We start from the raw sequence: 21,203 nt of genomic DNA on the forward strand, positions 1-21,203 counted from the left end.
CTTTTCCAATAAATACTGTATGTTTGAATTTTTCAAACTAGTTTTCATTGGGAAGGCAGATAAAGCATTTTTAGCAAAAGCAATCACTTTTGTATGTGAAAACACAGAATCCTACTCATTGTTCCACGTGCTTAATTACATCACTTTTGTTCTGAGCTGACTTCCCCATGGGCTTTGAACGGGGCACCTGGCTAACGCCCGGGAGACAGCCCAGTTTCAAAACAAATGCAATCAACTTTACTGTTCATTTGAGAAGGCTGCTGCTCCCTCCCGCTTTCGCCTCATGTGTAAAAAGACCATAAATGTCTGGTTTTCTTGGAAAGCTGTGTGCGCTATTATATGATGCAATATTAGTAATTGTTGCATTTACAATTTATCTAAGTCCTATCAACTGATTTGAGCCAGAGTATGGCTGTGGATTGACTGCATTATTTAAATGAAATTTTGGCATATTGGCAGTTAATTTGCTAAATTTATGGAATCATTCCTCTAACACTGTCTGGCTAACACACATACAGTGCAGATAAATTCTTCACATTCATTGTTTTACACACTATCTTATCACAGCACTGGCAAACCAAACCATGGTTGAACAACTCCCTGACCAACATGGCTGATCTTTGGACCATCACAAGAAGGTTCAAACCATTCTAGTATTCAAATTCTACGCTCGGGGTGCCCCGGGCCAGATTAATCGAATTCGCCCAATGTGCCTCCTTGACATATCAAATTACGCAGTAGCAAGGAGGCAGCGCATGCGTGGTCTTTCAGTGCGTCGGGTAGAGCCGTAAGCGAAATGTCAAACTAGTTAAGATTTGTGAAGTGGACAACAAACGTCTACGCTTATGTTTTTACACGAGTCAGGTCGGAGGAATGAACGAGATTTTAGGTGTGGGTCTTAAAATGGGATTGTTTTTGCACGTTGTAGCTGTCAGCCCCTCCGACGCGACATTAGACGAGGTAAGATTTGGACTCGAGTCTGCCAGGATTTGTTTTTGGTTCGGGTCGTGCATGTTGTTTATTTGGGTAGCTAGTAAAGTTGCATATACGGCTAGCTACTTTGTTAGGTAGCTAGTTATTAATTTGGCCAGCTGTTTTCCTACAAGTTTGTTGGCTGACTAGTCTCGGTTGGGTGTATTGGGTATAACTTTATAACTTCGAAGTTCGACCGCTGTAGCTAGCTTTAGCTATCTTGCTAGCTAACTATTTGATCAGTCAGCTATTTAGTTGGCATCACAGGCACTTAGCCATATTGCTAGCTAGCGTTGACGGAAATCGACAAAGTATGTGCTGCAACGTTAGCTACATGGCTACTGTTAGTCACTAACCTTAATGACCTTAATGTTATACAAACTTCTCTAGCCGCACCCATTGACAGCTGTCTAATTGGTTGACAGTTATCAAATATCTCGCCACGCACAGCATTATCATCCTACTAGCCAACAAGTCAGTAGCTGTCTTATTAAAAACAATGATTAGTTGATGTTTTGTTATACACATGCAGTTTCAATGCAAATATAAGTGCCGTTTATAAACGGTTTGGCTGTTGTAACGAAAATGATGCGCGTGCATCGATGTGACCGGAATCTGCTTTATGATTCTTAACAGCCAACTAGCTAGTAACAATGAGGGGATTCGGTTAATCTGGCACGAGTAGGCGTGTTTTGCATAATGTAAAAGTTGATTGTATTGGTTTTAGAACCGGGCTGCCTCCCGAGCATGAGCCAGGTGCTCACTGAAGTCGGCTCAAATAAACGGCGTAATTAAGCACGTGGTGAGATTGCGTTTTAACATGCGAAAGTGTTCGCTTTTGATACAAATTTGTATCTGCCTTCCCAATGAAAACTAGTTTTAAAGTTGAACACACATATTTTTGGGGAAATAGGTGTATGTTTCTGGACGATTCACGATGACCGAGCAGCGCAGATTACTATTCCATTTGAGAAAGGAGCTCTTCCCTCACCGTTTTGCCCGTTCACGTCACCGGCCATAGACCGGTGCCCCGCGGCTCAGCATAATCGAATCAACCCAATCACAAGAAGCTGCATTGAAGGGAATCGTGGGTGTCTCGTTTCAACTAGTGTTATCTTGTTCTTTATATCGTGTCTTGTTTTCAGGTGTTTTGACTGATTTCATGTCAATGTTAACATGTACAAAAAAAATGCTTGCTAGCTAACCAACAACTGTAACGATGTATTTGAGACAAGTGCTCATTGTGCAAATGCATTTATTTTCCAATAAACGTTGTACACGCGTCGATTTTGTTGCTAAACAACCAACCTGTCTGTACTGTAATTCACTTTGTTATGGAATACACTGGAGTTGTTGACGGGGATTCATCATCGTTCATGTCCCTGTAGTCATTAATACAAGAGGTTATCAGTGAAACAGATTAGCTATCGCTGGTCTTAATTCGCAGGTTGACGGTTATTGGGATGAGGCAGAACTGAGCTATTTCCGCTAGATGGACCATCTGCAAAGTCAAAATTTTAAAAATTGATGAAAACAAAAATGTTTATGACTTTGTGGCTGTGCCAGCTAGTTACCACTCTGCAGAGCTGCCTCCAGAACAAGATTCATATCGAGAAAAACGCTAACCTGCTCTTGTCGTGCTTTCAAGACCACTGGAAATGCTGGGGTAAAAACGACGTCAAATCATGACGTCAGTGATCTTCAGGTCGGAAAGTCGGAGCTCTAGAAAGATGCCAAGTTGGATGACCAACCAAAAAGTTTTTTCCCAGTTGGAGCTCTTTTTAGTTCCCATTTGTCTTGAACACACTGAAGTTGGACATTTTAGAGTGCCCAATTGTTTTGAACCTGGCTTAAATTCAGTCCATGTCATGACACACAAAGTCCCCCCTCATATACAAGAGCATTGTAAGCATTTTGTTATCATTAGATAATGAAAGATATCCCTGCAAAAGGTTCAGATAAATATTACTACAAGTAATGTTTAAGTTATGGACCATTTTATACAAATAAATTGATATAGAAGCCAATCACAGCACTCCTTTTGGGTAATTCTCACAACTGGCATTTGACCCCCAAAATATTATATATTCATGTTTGTATTTTCCAATATTCATATAATGTGATTTTTTAAAATTAAAGTACCACTCATATTACAGAGCAGGCGGTAAAGCTTTGACACCAATTTTTCCTTTGTAGTGCAGATTAAACATTATGGAGTCTTAAAGGCCTGGGTAATGCCAAAATGTCATGTTCCAACTTCAATTCATTATTTCTCAATTATGCTTTAAGATACAAATGTCAAATATACACTGATGGTAAAAAATATAACACCTTCCTAATATTGAGTTGCCCCCCCCTTCCTTTTCCCTCAGAACAGCCTCAGTTTGTCTGGGCATGGACTCTACAAGGTGTCAAAAGCGTTCCACAGGGATGCTGGCCCATGTTGACTCCAATACTTCCCACAGTTGTCAAGTTGGCTGGATGTCCTTCTTGATACAAACAGGAAACTGTTGAGTGAGAAAGAAATGCAGCAGTGTTGCAGTTGTTGACACAAACCGGTGCGCCTGGCACCTACTACCACACCCCGTTCAAAGGCAATTTAATCTTTTGTCTTGCCCGTTCACCCTCTGAATGGCACACAAACACAATCCATGTCTCAAATGTCTCCAGGCTTAAAAGTCCTTCAACCCGTCTCCTCCCATTTTTATCTATACTGATTTGAAGTGGATTTAACAAGTGGCATCAATAAGAGATCATAGCTTTCACCTGGTCAGTCGATCATGGAAACTGTTCTTAATGTTTGGTATAGTCATCTACGTCAACAATCCTTCCTCTAAAGGACCCTTCTATGGATAACATTTTGTCAAAATTTAAAAAATCATGGTCCTGTTTTGTGAGGAATCACCCACAAGTCTAAAGTTCATTTAACAATGTTTTTCTTTATTTCTAGGAAGGAGGCTACAACCCCTCGCAGATATCTGAACGTTCTCCCTGTTTGCTGCTACATCATTGATACTTTCATTTTGTATCTGGCATCTTGCCTTAGTTCTGGGTGACTGAATATGGTTACCAGTTGCTGAGTGCAGGTGCCAATGTTAATACCAATGTCTTGTTTAACCTCTGGATTTGTCAAGTTCTGTTTGAGAGAAATATTGAGTGACACAATACATTGATTGCATTGTCCTACTTGGTTTTGGCCTAGGCCTACATCAGTCACCCTCATTTTTCAAACTACCAAACTGTGTAGGCCGAGGCTAACTGACCACGTATCAAACCCAGGTTGTCCGTACATTGCATTTCAAGACTGCATTAGCCCCCTGTGCTACAGCTTAGACGTGTAGCCTAATATCTGTCTGCAAAGACAAAACTTCAGATCTCTTGCAAGGTGGTTACTCTTCACGTGGGAGTATTGTTGGTGAACCATCAACCACAAATAGGCTAGTTCCCTGAGCACGTCCTCTTTTCCCTTTGAAAAGTAGTGCTGAATGTGTGTGGTGGTCGAGAATGTTGTTTTTGTTGTCACCACAGTTCTGTTCAGCACTAACTGTCCAACCTTGAACTTTCTTCAGAACGTTCCTTGAACTTTTGAACTATCTCTTCTAGAACACTGTTGCTGTACATTCCCCTTGCCAGTCAGCTCTGTGTCAGTATTGAATCTGCAAAATAGGAAGTGAACTATGCAGGGTTCTACACTAACTTTTTCCAGCTACCACCTTTTTCAGTGGGTGGCACCAGCACACAATTTATTCACACTAAACTTTTAATTAAAAAATAGATAATGGACAATGACATGGCCGGTGTCCCGTAATGACCTCATTCTGTGCAGAACCAGGCTAAAAATGACTAGTCATCTTTTTAAATTAGTATTCCCTTGTTCTTTGATGTAGATAGATTTACTGTAACAGAAAAGAGACTTAAAATAAAATGCTAAATGTATTCATTGCAGATTTCAAAGTGGCATGTGTTCTGTGAAATCATCTAGAGGGCAGAATTTGAAAAAACGATACGTGATACTGTACCAAAACGATATCACGGCAAAAAAAATAACATTCGCTGTTCAAAATCCACAACAATTCTTAAAACATATTTGCGGACCATTGTTGAGAGAATTTGTGAAAATTTGATTTTTGTGTAGTTACCCTTTAATTCAGGCGCTTACCAGCCAGACAGTTGTTTGGCTAGCTGTGTTTCTGCAGCGCACTCGTGATGTTGTTTTCAAAACAATGACCACTGGATTGATGCAAATAATCATGATTCTGCCAAGAATGCAAAGGCTACTTTGTAGTTAACTTTTAATTGTCTTTCCATCTACCCGAAAATAGTAAGGGTATCATTAGCATCGCTAACGGCTACATAAAGTGGTCGACATATAGGTCCTACACGTACCACACACAGCAGGGCTCGACATTCAGGTAAATTTGCCAGTGGAACACCGGGCCAATGCCAACTGAACGCTACTGACCCAAATTAGAGAAATACCGACACGGGTCAAGATCTGACAGGAAATCGAATGTTAAAATCAGCTGCTATTGAAATTACGCACTTATCATTCATTTGCGGCCTGAGCAAGTAGCCTATACAGGGTTCATACAGACAAATTCAAGGACTTTCTCCAAGCACTTAAAGCTGCAATATGTAACTTTTTGGGCGACCAGACCAAATTCGCATAGAAATATGAGTTAAAGATCCCTCATTGAAAGCAAGTCTAAGAAGCGGTAGATCGGTTCTATGTGCGCTATTTCTTTGCTTCCCGTTTTAAGTTTTGCTCTGGCGTCTTTTACTTTCAGTTTTGTACACCAGCTTGAAACAGCTGAAAATAGTGTTTTTGGTTATGGGAAATTGTACAATTGTTACCTCTATTGTTGCCTCAATTGTTGCCCGTGCCATTGTTGCCTCTACGCTATATTTCTGTCACATAAACTGAATTTAGGTGAACTATTAGAATGTTAGCAACCAGGACATGCCAGAGTGATTTCTACGTAGTGCATCTTTAAATAAGAAATGTGAAGGACCTACATTTGATATTTAATTGTTGTAATAGCGTATAGGAGAAAATCTATGCCATAAAGTGTGCATTACCACTTTTAAGAAAAATGAATTTATTTAAAGGCCTTATGCATTGACATTTGGATTATTTTGACCTTCTAAAATATGTCAAAAATAATGTGGGTTTTGCCTGACTAAATAGACATGTTCCCGACACACACGCTAATGAAGTCTGGCTTAAATCAACTAACATAACTTCAATTACTTTTCAAGGACCAAAGAGCATAGACGTAGGGCTCTCCAGCTCTGTTCCTGGAGAGCTACTGTAGATTTTCACTCCAACTCTGTTCCCGGAGAGCTACTGTAGATTTTCACTCCAACTCTGTTCCCGGAGAGCTACTGTAGATTTTCACTCCAACTCTGTTCCCGGAGAGCTACTGTAGATTTTCACTCCAACTCTGTTCCTGGAGAGCTACTGTAGATTTTCACTCCAACTCTGTTCCCGGAGAGCTACTGTAGATTTTCACTCCAACTCTGTTCCCGGAGAGCTACTGTAGATTTTCACTCCAACTCTGTTCCCGGAGAGCTACTGTAGATTTTCACTCCAACTCTGTTCCCGGAGAGCTACTGTAGATTTTCACTCCAACTCTGTTCCTGGAGAGCTACTGTAGATTTTCACTCCAACTCTGTTCCCGGAGAGCTACTGTAGATTTTCACTCCAACTCTGTTCCTGGAGAGCTATTGTAGATTTTCGCTCCAACCCTAATCTAGTGCACTTGATTGGAATAATTAGCTGGTTGATTAACTGAATCCGGAGTTCCCTGGAATTGGAGCGTAAACATAGTTCTCCAGGAACATGGTTGGAGTGATCCTATAGGAGAGTAGCTCTCCAGGAACAGGGTTGGAGTGAACCTATAGGAGAGTAGCTCTCCAGGAACAGGGTTGGAGTGAACCTATAGGAGAGTAGCTCTCCAGGAAAAAAAAGCTAATAGTGAACCTAATACTAACGTTACCAGGTTAAAAAAAAATCTCAATGTTTTGGTCGCAGTAGCGACCTGTTTGCTTTGCTGTTTGAGTCTTTGCCTGTCATGTAGCTTACGTGAGCAATCCATGATTCTATTGCAGGCCTAAGAAAGACTCAGTTGGGTTTTCATTTTCATTCAAGACATTTTGTAGTGTTTAGCGATGGGCCCGACCTAAGAATTTGAAACTAACATGCTTCTTTGCATGAAAAGGTAGAGATCCTCCATAAATAATTTAGCTTAGACACTAGTATACAGCATCAATAGTCTGTCAGTATTGCAGGCTTTGTGCATATTCATGCCAGATCAAATGCTATATCATATGCACACGGTCAAGAATCCACTTAGTCACTTTTTAGTAGCTGCCAAGAGAAAACAATGATCTGATAGTCAAGTAGTGACACCGGACTGTTCTTGTATGTCTGGTTGTTTCAGCACCTTCTCATTATGGTCGATTTTACGTTTAATTAATCTCTATTATGCCTGTAGGCTTTGGCAGAGTGAGTAACACAATCCACCCGTCCCTAATCTTCTACTGTAGTACGAGAAGGGACGGTTGTTCCATCCTGCAGCAGCCTATTGTTGAAGGCTGAGAGACTGAGGAATCTTGTCTGTCGAGATTCTTTGTTGGGTCAATGTCTCAATGTCTTGTCTGATGCGTCTCCTAGGTGATAGAAAATTCAGACGCCCCAAAAAAAACGTAACTCTTCATCTCTTAACCTAGGCTTTTTTATCTCTTAACCTACGCTTAGGCAATTTGTTGGCCATTAGTATTCTTAAATGGATTTGGCTTTAGTTTTTGTTTCTAGGCCTAGCCTATCGTGCTAACTGGACTGGATCCAACATCCTAGCACAAATACAACAACAAGTAACAAAAACATCACGTCATACAGTATAGGTCATAGGCCTAAGGGTTATAACTTTGCACTTTGGTTCTCGACAACAGCCCAGAGGCTGGGAGCCAGGGAGTTCTTGATCTCCTCTAAAGCCAAAGATCTCTGACCCGAGACTATTGTGTAATCTCCTCAGTGCAAGTTATTTCAGAACTGGAAATGCCTCCAAACCAAACAGTAGCCTAGTTTCTCTGCAGTTTTCAGCTTTAACCTGTTTTTTTTTTTTTTGTGATGGGCTTATGCCATGTCATACAATGTAGTTGTATGGTGTAAACAATTTGTGGGAGGTTGTTAAAAAGATACACTGCGGAAATGCTCCAGACTTTCCTAGTGGAAACGCAAAGGCTAGTGTGTGTGTGTGTGTGTGTGTGTGTGTGTGTGTGAAGTTGATCTGTGGCTGGGTTTCACTTCCTGTGTTATAACTGTCCTCACTCGGGGACACACACTCCGCCTGCCGTTTTGAATACAGAGGGTGCTCCGCTCTTCATTACTATGCAGTCCTCTACTCTGGCTGGCAGCTCACACCACTGCCGCTTGGACATTTCCTTAGAGCAATCCTTGTCCCCTATCTTGCTTGGTGTGTGTGTGTGTGCTTTTTTTTTTCTTCACTTTTTTCTTCTGTCGACTGGAAGGATAACGACCCTTGAGTTGAAAGGACTTGCGTTCCGTGGGATTTAGGAATTTTGGACTGCTATGCCTCTCCAGCTGGGAAGGAAACGGGTATAGAAAACCTTGGCTAACATTTCTCCTCAGGATTTAATCCATAATCTAATCTTGAAGATAATGTGTAGCCTGGTAGGGGTTGCCTGATAAATCAATATACAATCTGAAGCAGTTTTTGATTAGAGGCTTCCTTGGCTGTCTTCCTTGTCTGGTTTCTGGTTTTTAGTTAATTCTTTATCAATGGCTATTCCTGCTGTCCCCTTTGAAAGTAGAAACTGATTGATTTGAAGGATAACGTTTGTATTACCACTGATTTTAAGTGTGTCTTTGATGTATCAGGTTCTACAAGCTTCTGATGTAGGCTAACAGGCTAGTTCCTGTTTGACTGGAGGCACATTTAGGCCATCATCTACGCAAACAGAAGCAGCTTGTACATTGTGTTTCTCTTGGCTAGACTAACTTGGTGTGTTTGTTCCAGGGTGGGCCATGTCTGTCTGTCCACTCTGTTGTATTGAATGTAGTATGAGGCTGAGGCTACTAGCGCCCCCCCAGTCTACAGCTTGTGGTGCGTGCCCAGGTGTTCCACGTTATAATCCAAGTAATGAGTGATAAGTGATGAGGAAATCTGAGCCGTGGATATTCTAGCAGCTTAGCACCCATGTATAAGAGGGATGATTGAGAGGTTCAATACTACCATTTATGTCTGGACCTAATTCTTCCAGAAATTATGGCTACATTGAACACTAGTAATCAGTTACTGATCTTTTTTTTGAGAGCGAGACTTATTTCATTTTTTAAATGTTTATTCTGGTCAGGTACAGTATCTGTGAGTGCTGTTAAAGTGACCTAGCCTAAACCCTAGAGGGCAACATGCAAATAAGAGTGATCACTAGCCTATCAACTGTCTGAATGTCTTGATATAGGCTATACTAACTAGTTGTTCATCAGTTGTTTGATTAATACATGTATTTGTTATTCAGGTCCATACAGTTACAGTATCTGTGTGAGTGTAGTACTCAGGTGACCTAGGTCTAATCCCCTGAGCAATTTCTGTAGAGATAAACATTTGTAGAATATTTACATGGAATAGCTAAACTGCTGTATGTTGTGATCTTATAGTTGGTGTTTCAGTCAATGCTCCATAATGCTATCATGAGTTGAAGGTGCTACACACAGGATTTATTTCTGCATTGTAATTTCAAGAGATGTCATCATATATATGCAGTGATAGTGTTTCACAGTATTACTTACCCGCCAGTGTTGTGATTAGCTGCGATATTTACCCATCGATTTCTCCCGCGGAGCGACATCAATTGTCAAAATAGGAAAGCTGTTTTGACTTTGGCTGTGTATTTAGTGGAAATGGAGTCAAGTGGCCAATGTAGAAATCACTCTTCTCCTGGTTGCTAAAATTCTACACTGTTCGCTCTATTTCAGTTTGTGAAAAAACAAGCATTGTACAATGATTCCCTACACTTTTCAATCTAAATCGCTGTGAAATATATTTTCAACAACAAAATATATGCACTGAAGAAAAATATGAACACCACCTGTAAAGTGTTGGCCCCATGTTTCATGAGCTGAAATAAAAGATCCCAGAAAGGTTCCATACGCACAAAAAGCTTATTTCTCTAAGATTTTGTGCACAAATTTGTTTGCATCCCTGTTAGTGAGCATTTCTCCTTTAACAAGGGTAATCCATCCACCTGACAGGTGTGGCATATCAAGAAGCTGCCCACCAGAGCTGTTGCCAAATAATTTTATGTTAATTTCTCTACCATAAGTCACCTCCAATGTTGTTTTAGAGAATTTGGCAGTATGTCCAACCAGCCTCACAACTGCACATTACTTGTGTTGTGTGGGCAAATGGTTTTCTGATGTCAACGTTGTGAACAGAGTTCCGCATGGTGGGGTTATGGTATGGGCAGGCATAAGCTACGGACAACGAACACTTGCATTTCATCGATGGCAATTTAATAGCACACAGATACCGTGATGAGATCCTGAGAGCTATTGCCATTCATCTGCTGCCATCACCGCATGATAATACTCGGCCCCATGTCGCAAGGATCTGTACACAATTCCTGGAAGCTGACAATGTGGTAGTTCTTCCATGGCCTGCATATTCACCAGACATGTCACCCTTTGAGCATGTTTGGGATGCTCTGGATCAACGTGTACGACAGCTTGTTCCACTTCCCGCCAATATGCATCAACATCGCACAGCCATTGAAGAAGAGTGGGACAACATTCCACAGGCCACAATCAACAGCCTGGTCAACTCTGTGAAGGAGATGTCGCACTGCATGAGGCAAATGGTGGTCACACACTGCAGATACTGACTTTAAAAAAATATATATTATCAAGTCCCTACTTTTTTTGTTATCTGTGACCAACCGATCCAGATCTGTATTCCCAGTCATGTGAAATCCATAGATTAGGGCCTAATTAATTTTATTTGAATTGACTGATTTCCTTATGAACTGTAACTCAGTAAAATCTTTGACCTTTTTGCATGTTGCGATTAAAAAATATATATACAGTGGGGAGAACAAGTATTTGATACACTGCCGATTTTGCAGGTTTTCCTACTTACAAAGCATGTAGAGGTCTGTCATTTTTATCATAGGTACACTTCAACTGTGAGAGACGGAATCTAAAACAAAAATCCAGAAAATCACATTGTAGGATTTTTAAGTAATTCATTTGCATTTTATTGCATGACATAAGTATTTGATCACCTACCGACCAGTAAGAATTCCGGCTCTCACAGACCTGTTAGTTTTTCTTTAAGAAGCCCTCCTGTTCTCCACTCATTACCTGTATTAACTGCACCTGTTTGAGCACGTTACCTGTATAAAAGACACCTGTCCACACACTCAATCAAACAGACTCCAACCTCTCCACAATGGCCAAGACCAGAGAGATGTGTAAGGACATCAGGGGTAAATTGTAGACCTGCACAAGGCTGGGATGGGCTACAGGACAATAGGCAAGCAGCTTGGTGAGAAGGCAACAACTGTTGGCGCAATTATTAGAAAATGGAAGAAGTTCAAGATGACGGTCAATCACCCTCGGTCTGGGGCTCCATGCAAGATCTCACCTCGTGGGGCATCAATGATCATGAGGAAGGTGAAGGATCAGCCCAGAACTACACGGCAGGACCTGGTCAATGACCTGAAGAGAGCTGGGACCACAGTCTCAAAGAAAACCATTAGTAACACACTACGCCGTCATGGATTAAAATCCTGCAGTGCACGCAAGGTCCCCCTGCTCAAGCCAGCGCATGTCCAGGCCCGTCTGAAGTTTGCCATTGACCATCTGGATGATCCAGAGGAGGAAGGGGAGAAGGTCATGTGGTCTGATGAGACAAAAATAGAGATTTTTGGTCTAAACTCCACTCGCCGTGTTTGGAGGAAGAAGAAGGATGAGTACAACCCCAAGAACACCATCCCAACCGTGAAGCATGGAGGTGGAAACATCATTCTTTGGGGATGCTTTTCTGCAAAGGGGACAGGACGACTGCACCGTATTGAGGGGAGGATGGATGGGGCCATGTATCGCGAGATCTTGGCCAACAACCTCCTTCCCTCAGTAAGAGCATTGACGATGGGTCGTGGCTGGGTCTTCCAGCATGACAACGACCCAAAACACACAGCCAGGGCAACTAAGGAGTGGCTCTGTAAGAAGCATCTCAAGGTCCTGGAGTGGCCTAGCCAGTCTCCAGACCTGAACCCAATAGAAAATCTTTGGAGGGAGCTGAAAGTCCGTATTGCCCAGCGACAGCCCCGAAACCTGAAGGATCTGGAGAAGGTCTGTATGGAGGAGTGGGCCAAAATCCCTGCTGCAGTGTGTGCAAACCTGGTCAAGAACTACAGGAAACGTATGATCTCTGTAATTGCAAACAAAGGTTTCTGTACCAAATATTAAGTTCTGCTTTTCTGATGTATCAAATACTTATGTCATGCAATAAAATGCAAATGAATTACTTAAAAATCCTACAATGTGATTTTCTGGATTTTTGTTTTAGATTCCGTCTCCCACAGTTGAAGTGTACCTATGATAAAAATTACAGACCTCTACATGCTTTGTAAGTAGGAAAACTTGCAAAATCGGCAGTGTATCAAATACTTGTTCTCCCCACTGTATATATTTTTTTTGTTCAGTATAGTTTGGTGGACCAAAACTGAAAGTAAAAGGATCAAGCGCAAGTCCCTGCCATGTTACGGGATGAGGGGGAGATTTGTTTTGAATGCAGCCAAGTGACGTTGCAATACACCTAGCTTCCACATAGGGAAGACATTCTGAGAAATTCTAGGGGTAGCACCTTTTAATTAAGATGATGACGAACAAAAATTAACATCAGTATTTGAGTGGCGGGTGCTGGGTCATATTCACTAGGCAACAGACGGAAGAAAACAGACTGAAACGGCAAGAGACTACCTGGGCTTGTCCGATATGAAACGCTTATTTCCGTTGTTCATTGCAAAGGTTTCGCTACCCTGTGACTTAATGAACACGACCCAGGTGGTGGATATACGGTTTTACACTCCTGTCTCTTCTTGTCTTCCAGAGCGTACTGCACTGTGAGGGGCTGAACAACCAGAGCTACGTCTGCGAATCAGGACACTGCTGTGGGGAGTCACAGTGCTGCAGTTACTACTATGAACTCTGGTGTAAGGACTCTCTCTCTCTACGCTATCACACACACCCACACACATGCTCTCTCTCTACCTCTCACTTTCACTCTCATTCTCTGAAACACATTTGCATTTTAGTCATACAGCAGTGCACCCTCACATTCACCTGTACACGTGAACAGTGGTGGAGAAGGTATCCAATTGTCATACTTGAGTAAAAGTAAAGATACCTTAATAGAAAATGACTCAAGTTAAAGTGAAGTCACCAAGTAAAATACTACTTGAGTAAAAGTCTAAGTATTTGGTTTTAAATATACTTAAGTATCAAAAGTAAAAGTATACATCATTTCACATTCCTTATATTAACTTTTAGTTGGTACTCATCCCGGATCCGGGAGCACCCCCCACAGTAAAAAAGCTGACTAGCATAGCCTAGCATAGCGTCACAAGTAAATACAAGCATCTAAATATCATTAAATCACAAGTCCAAGACACCAGATGAAAGATACAGATCTTGTGAATCCAGCCATCATTTCTGATTTTTAAAATGTTTTACAGGGAAGACACAATATGTAAATCTATTAGCTAACCACGATAGCAAAAGACACCACTTTTTTTTCTCCACTATTTTTTTCCTGCATCAGTAGCTATCACTAATTCGACTAAATAAAGATATATATAGCCACTAACCAAGAAACAACTTCATAAGATGACAGTCTGATAACATATTCATGGTATAGGATCGTTTTTTTTAGAAAAATGTGCATATTTCAGGTATAAATCACAGTTCTACATTGCAGCTGCAATCTGAAATAGCGTTGGAAGCAGCCGGAATAATTACAGAGACCGACGTCAATTACCAAAATACTCATCCTAAAACATTTCTGAAAAATACACAGCATACAGCAATCGAAAGACACAGATCTTGTGAATCCAGACAATGTTTCAGATTTTCTAAGTGTTTTACAGCGAAAACACAATATATCGTTATATTAGCATACCACATGAGCTAACATCACCCAGCATTGAATCAAGCCAAAAGGGTCGATAACGTTATCGCCACCAAAATATATTAATTTTTTCAGTAACCTTCTCAGAATTCTTCAGATGACAGTCCTGTAACATCATATTACACAATGCACATAGAGTTTGTTCGAAAATGTGCATATTTAGCATCAAAAATCTTGGTTATGCAATGTAATCTGTCAAAACATGGCATGCATTCGGGCCGGCGCCATCTTGGAAAGGCACCTATGATTACGATTATTTATCGATTAGATTGACTAAAAAAATACAGGTTGGACAGCTAATGAAAGATGCATTGGTTATTAATGCAACCGCTGATTTAGATTTTTAAAATTAACGTTACAAGACACATTATGAGTTACAGCCAGACTAGTGCCGCAAAAAATGGCCGACAACTGCGTTTAAATTTTTCCACATAAATACGGAATAAAATCATAAATAACTCTTACTTTTGGACGAGCTTCCATCAGTATCTTGGGCAATGTGTCCTTTGTCCAAAAGTATCGTTGCTTTGTTGTAAAACGACCTCCTCAACTTCAGAACTAGCAGCTAACGATAGCTTCACGGCACACACATGCCCAAATCGTCAAACGCAATACTAAGGAAATTCAGAAAAATAGCAATATACTCGCACGAACTGATATAAATCGGTTTCAAATAACTTCGTTATGATGTTTCTAACACCTATATCGAACTAAATCACAGACGGATAGATCTTTGATCAATAACGAGAGCTTTTGAGCATGCGATTCTGATGTCCTCCCTTGCGTCCTGGCGAGCGTCAAAAGGAAGGGTAATCTCACTCCACTCCCTTCGCATGTCCTGTCATGAGTTTCGCTGTAGAAAGAGTTCTGGTTCACCCACAGACATAATTCAAACGGTTTTAGAAACTAGAGATTGTTTTCTATCCAATAGTAATAATAATATGCATATTGTACGAGCAAGAATTGAGTATGAGGCAGTTTAATTTGGAGACGATAAATGCTAACGTTGAAACAGCACCCCCTATATTGAGAAAAGGTTTTAAGCAAACCAGACGGCACAATTGTCTTTTTTATTTACGGTTAACCAGTGGCACACTAACGCTCAGACATCATTTACAAATGAAGCATTTGTGTTTAGTGAGTCGGCCAGATCAGAGGCAGTAGGGATGTTCTCTTGATAAGTGTGTGAATTGGACCATTTTCCTGTCCTGCTAAGCATTTGAATTGTAACAAGTACTTTTGGGTGTCAGGGAAAATGTATGGAGTAAAAAAGTATATTTTCTTAAGGAATGTAGTGGACTTTAAGTCAAAAATATAAAAAGTAAAGTACAGATTCTTTAAAGTACTACTTAAGTAGTTTTGTGGGTATTTATACTTAAGTACTTTACACCACTGTACGTGAACATGCATGTACTGAACATACCGTACATGTTCTGAATGCACGCCGCACATTTTTCAAAAAGACAGGTCAGTTCTGACACTCATTTAAAGCTTATTTACTGTACTAGGACCTTCCTCCCCATCCCAGGAGTTAGGTCCTCTGCATATCACTTCCTCCTCTTCCCCCATCCCAGGAGTTAGGTCCTCTGCATATCACTTCCTCCTCCTCCCCCATCCTAGGAGTTAGGTCCTCTGCATATCACTTCCTCCTCCTCCCTCATCCCAGGAGTTAGGTCCTCTGCATATCACTTCCTCCTCCTCCCCATCCCAGGAGTTAGGTCCTCTGCATATCACTTCCTCCTCATCCCAGGATTTCGGTCCTCTGCATATCTCTTGTTGCCATGATGAATGAGCTACAACATCAACTGTGATCTCAGATTGGGATGTAGAATACCAATCGATACCATGGTACACTGTTGGTACCAAAAGTTCCAATGCAGTTACATCCTTGCTATGGAACAACATTTAGAACAAACCTGGAGGGTTGTTGGCCAATATCTATGGCTCTGCCTCCACGTTGTTACTGTGTAGTGATGCACTATATATCTCTATTACATTCATTAGCAATTTGTCACTTCTGGCATTCACTGTACAGGCACTAGATGTTTACAGTAGTAATGTACTGTAGCTCTCTGTTGCTTTCAAAAACAATATGTCACTCCTTCTGTTCAGCAGTACTTTTTTACAGTAGTTTCACCATAGAGATATGAATAACATGTATTAACATATGTCTATGTTTGTCTTTCTACTGCGTCTCTGTCTCCGGCAGGGTTCTGGCTGGTGTGGGTCATCATCTTCATCCTGAGCTGCTGCTGCGTGTGTCACCACCGGCGCACCAAGCACCGGCTGCAGCAGCAGCAGCGCCAGCACGAGATCAACCTCATCGCCTACCGCGAGGCACACAACTACACCTCCCTTCCGTTCTACTTCAGTAAGAGTCCCGCCTATCAGTGTTCTGTACACAGCGTCAGACTGGTGGTAGTCGATCATTGACGTCGTTACCGTCATATTGCGTTATTGCACGGTGTGCTGCCCGTGTTAACCATGGCATGGTGTGATACAGCTTAGGAGGCGCTGCACAGATGCACAGCGTTATACTGGTAGTAGTCAACAACATGGCATTATTGCGCAATGCCCTTCTATTTCAGTCCTATCATTACCGTGGCGCAATGAAACACGAGAGCACTAAAGCTTCATACATACTCAACTTCAGTCTCAGTAGTTCTCTCCTTCTGCCTTTCTGTCTGACTACATTGCATTGTTATTCCCCAGTGCTGAAGCTTACTCAAACATGGCACCTTGGGTGAATTTTTGTGGTTATCCCTCTCAGCTAGGGGGGATATTTCTCAGTGGCAATTATTGCATCAAACTGAGAGTTTAGTCACTGCTTGGCAGCACTACCTTGACTCAACTGCAGTCCTTTGTTTGAACTAGGAGTTGCGGTTTCGTTTTGGTGTGGGATGAAACACGGCCTTGTTTCATGCCCCAGATTGCAGGAAACCTTAACCACCGGTTCTTGGCTCAATGCCAACGTTGCAACATGTTTTCCTTGCAATCATTTTCAGTTAATCCTAACTGTCCTTTATGTGTCCCTCTCTTCTTCACTTCCAGGGTTTCTTCCAAATTCCCTCCTACCTGACTACGAGGAGGTGGTGAACCGCCCTCCCACCCCTCCCCCTCCCTACAGTGTCTTCCATACAGTCAGCCCCCTGCCCACGGACCCACAGGACGGCCTGGGACTGGGACACTGCCCGACCATCCAGACCACTCCGGTCCCCCCAGTGTCCGACACCCTCTGTTCCAGGCCGAGCCTGGAAGAGCCCCACCGCATTGGGGCTCCCACCATTGGCTACAACAGACACAAGGCAGACAATAAGCCTCAGGAGCCCCAGGGTGGTGGACCAGGGCTAGGGCCCCAGGAGGCCTCTACAGAGGAGCCTAGAGGCCCAGAGAAGAGTTGCAAGGAGCCTCTGTTACTCGGGGACCTAGGGGGGCCCGAGGGCGGTGCCCAGGAGGACAAAGATAATAGGGGGGCCCTTGGGCGGCGGCGCCGTTTCACGGGTGACTCGGGTATCGAGGTGTGCGTATGTGACCGTGGTGGTAGTACAAGTATTGGAAGCCAGGAGGGCAAGGAGCTGAGGGAGAAGGATAGCCTAATGGGGGAGGAGGTTGAGGAGCAGGAAGGAGGAGACTTCTGCGACGGGTGTGGTCACCCCGCTCCGGGAGTAGAAGAGGAGCAGGCCCTAGCCCTGGATGGACCCGAAAGTAGGTCGGAGTGCGGGTCGGCGACAGGGTCCACCTCCCTGCCACCACCCGCCATGACGCAACCCACCCAGCCCCCGGTGTGTCTGCTCCTCCACACCATCAACGAGCTTGAGGGGCCCCCTCACCATGGCAACAGCACAGAGCCCCAGGGCTGAGCTACGCTAAGCTAAAGCACATCTTCACCAAGGAGGGAGAGAGAACCAGGAGTGGGAGTCAAGACTTTAGTGTGTGTGTGACTGTCTGAGATCGTGTGTGTGACTGTCTGAGATCGTGTGTGTGTGTGTGTGTGACGAGTAGGAAGTTATATTTTATCCCAGAGTCTGGACTTGAAAGCCTGATGTTGATAGCTAAAGCCCCTTTGGCATACTGTAATGGTGGCCTTAACTGCAATGTACAAGGAGACCGGAGGAGAGGTTTATCCTATCACCAACCTACCTACAGACTGCATAAATGTCCTCCTTTGTCTGCCTTTACCAAGAGGAGGCGAAAGGAGACCGTGTTAAGACTTATGCAAGCTGGAGGAGATTGATAGTCTGGTCAGTGGAAGCTGACCTGACGGTTGGTGCGACTGTAGTATAGTGTAAATACACACTGGTGCAACTCTAGCCTGGTCCCAGATCAGTTTGTGCTGTCTTGCCAACTCCTATGCTCAGTGTACCAAGCTAGTGGAAATCATCGCAGCTACTTCCTGTGTCTGTTCACAGGAAGGAACATCCTGGACAAATACACTGAAGCGGTACAGGAACATTGTCAAGCAGTGCAGTGTGGATCGTCATGGCGACGATGTGTGCTTATGTAATGTGATAGTCCCAGTCGGTATGAAATAGAACGTGGTGGCCCTGCCTGCCTGTGGGGAAAACAACCCATGGTTACTTTGGTTACCCCATTGGCTCACAGCAAAAACTTGACCTTTTTCCAAAAGCAATTTTCTTGTCTGCTTGTTTTAGTCAATTACAAAACTACATTTAAGAAAAGTACAACATGTGTAAAGATTACTTTTCAAGTTTGCCTGCTCCTCAGCGTTCTTACTACTTAGAACAATGTAATGTTGTAGGGGCTTCCCTCGTTTTTATGACGGCACTAATGTTAACCGAGTGAGTGAGTGCGTTCTAGCTAGCTACCAACCAGAACAGGACCCCCAACCATGTTCCTGGAGAGCTACCCTCCTGTAGGGTTTCACTCCCAACCCCAGTTGTAACTAATCTGATTCAGTTTATAAACAGCTCATTTTTAGAATCAGGTGTGCTCGATTAGGGTTGGAGTGAACCTACAGGACGGTAGCTCTCCAGGAACAAGGTTGGAGAGCCCTGAACCAGAACATTAAGCTAGCCAACACAAACAAACGGACTAGCTATAAACCTGCAAGTAGTGAGTGGAGTTCCAAACGGACTGTACTAAGCAAGTTAAATGTCTTACCTGTGATAAAATGTTTTCCACACACGTAGCTAAAGTGTAGCCTTTGACACCGGGTCCCACAATTTCTCACTCTTCCACAAGGAATAGCCTGAAGCCACAGGGCTCTTCTCACTGGCTCTATTTCCCTACGTGGGAAATGTACTACGAAGTTGGCTCTTTTACAGTTGGGATCAATGGGGAAAGAATGTTTGTTTTCCCCAATTGGTGGGCGTTGTCGAGGGCAATTAATTCTTATGACATGAATACTGACTCGGAGTATACTGTACAGGAAGAGCCTGACGCTAAACACTGCGTGTGATTGTTTCACATAAGACCTTTTAGCCTTATGGTTTTTTACTCTCCTACAACCCTGTTGTCACAGGGACCCAAGTGCATTAACACATTTTGTGTGACACAATCATTTTATTTTGCACATAAATATATGTAACTCTAATAATGGAGACAAAGAAATGAATCAAACATAAAAAAGTTGTATCTGCGAATCCTGTCTTTTTTTCAAATTTTTATTTTAAATTGAATCCGTTACTATTTGTTTTGTAAAGGATGTTTTTCTAATGTGTCGTTGAGATTAATTATACATGGGTAAAAACACAACACTTACCACATACAGTATGGGCCTCTATCGGAGTCTAGGACGTGATCGGTTCTTCTCAGAGAGATTGATTACATGAGTGTATTGTGCATCTCTGAGAAACTGTCATGTTTGCGATAGCTCGCAATGATTGTGCATTAGTGAAACTTACAGGTCCGTAGGAGAAACGGGTACCAAAAAAAACGTTTAGTTACGAGAACCAAGCTATCATAAGTGCTTTATATAGGCCTATTATGCATTTTGTATAAACAAATAGCATATTCTATAATTGTGGTACAACAAAGGTAAACTATTCTGCATTTTGGACGGATGTCTTTGTCAACTTGTGTAATGAAATTGTAAAGCTTTTGATCGACATATTGGCAAATTGTGTATTATAATATCATACAACGCGTTTATGAACCAAACTAGCTACTTTTAAATCTGTCATAGCAAAATGTCAGTCTACAATCATTAGTTTTTTAGTTAGTGAATGATTAATTTCTATTTTAATAAATAACTTACTATTGTTTTGTTGAGTATAGAATTGTTGTACTCTTGAAACATTCAATCTCCAATCAATCAAAAGAGTGTGAAGGTGAAGATACAGGGAACTCAATGCACAGATGAAATGACCTATTGAATGATGTGACTATTGTGAATAATGGACATCATGCCAAAGATATTATGCTGTTTCCACACGGGATGTAAGGTGGTTGTGCACATTTTCTGTCTTTTTGTTCGTAAGCCATTTTATTACAGCAGCGAAATTGACACATGTTCAATAAATGTAAACCAGAAATACTTTTCTTAGTAATGTTGTGTTCTTTGTTTGTGTTCCACACGTGCTGAATTGATAAATGATTTGAAAGCTGCATTTGAATCAAATGGATGAGGTAAGGTGAGTTGAAAATCAGTGCTATAAGAAATAGTATTATCTGTAACATATGTATAATTTGCTCCCTTAACCCTCTTGTTGTGTTCGTTAATTCTGTGTTCCCGGTCCAAAATGACCACCCCATTATAGCTGATTGTAAATCCATAATAATACATATATTATCACCTAATGTTGTGTTAGATCTTTTAATCAACTTAAGTTCTTGTGAACATTACAAGTTTTGAACTTCTTTTTGCAATTTATGGCCTGTAGCCCTCATTGACCTGAGCTCATACAACTCGTTTTTGAGTTTAAAAAAAAAATCTTAATGAATGGATTATTTTGACTATAACAAATACTCAGATGAAACATATATATAATCTACCACATAAACTGGTGGTAGATTAGTTTCTGGATCTGTACACACCAGCCAAATTAAGAGACCCAC

At 41.9% G+C, this 21,203-nt stretch overlaps 1 protein-coding gene across 2 annotated transcripts; it reads left to right on the forward strand.

Moving 5' to 3' along the window:
- Positions 1-745: 745 nt before the first annotated feature.
- LOC139567766 (WW domain binding protein 1-like) lies at positions 746-20,684 on the forward strand. Of its 2 annotated transcripts, none has more exons than XM_071389250.1 (4): positions 746-960; positions 13,110-13,212; positions 16,396-16,557; positions 17,238-20,684. In XM_071389250.1, the coding sequence occupies exons 1-4, from the start codon at positions 874-876 to the stop codon at positions 18,044-18,046; spliced, it is 1,161 nt and encodes a 386-aa protein (XP_071245351.1). In that variant the 5' UTR covers positions 746-873; the 3' UTR covers positions 18,047-20,684. The 2 variants fall into 2 exon arrangements, with proteins under 2 accessions (XP_071245351.1, XP_071245352.1); XM_071389251.1 differs by lacking the exon at positions 746-960 and adding an exon at positions 8,364-8,593.
- Positions 20,685-21,203: the final 519 nt, after the last annotated feature.

This window comes from Salvelinus alpinus, chromosome 2 (assembly GCF_045679555.1).
Source record: "Salvelinus alpinus chromosome 2, SLU_Salpinus.1, whole genome shotgun sequence".
NCBI classification, from domain to species: Eukaryota; Metazoa; Chordata; class Actinopteri; order Salmoniformes; family Salmonidae; genus Salvelinus; species Salvelinus alpinus.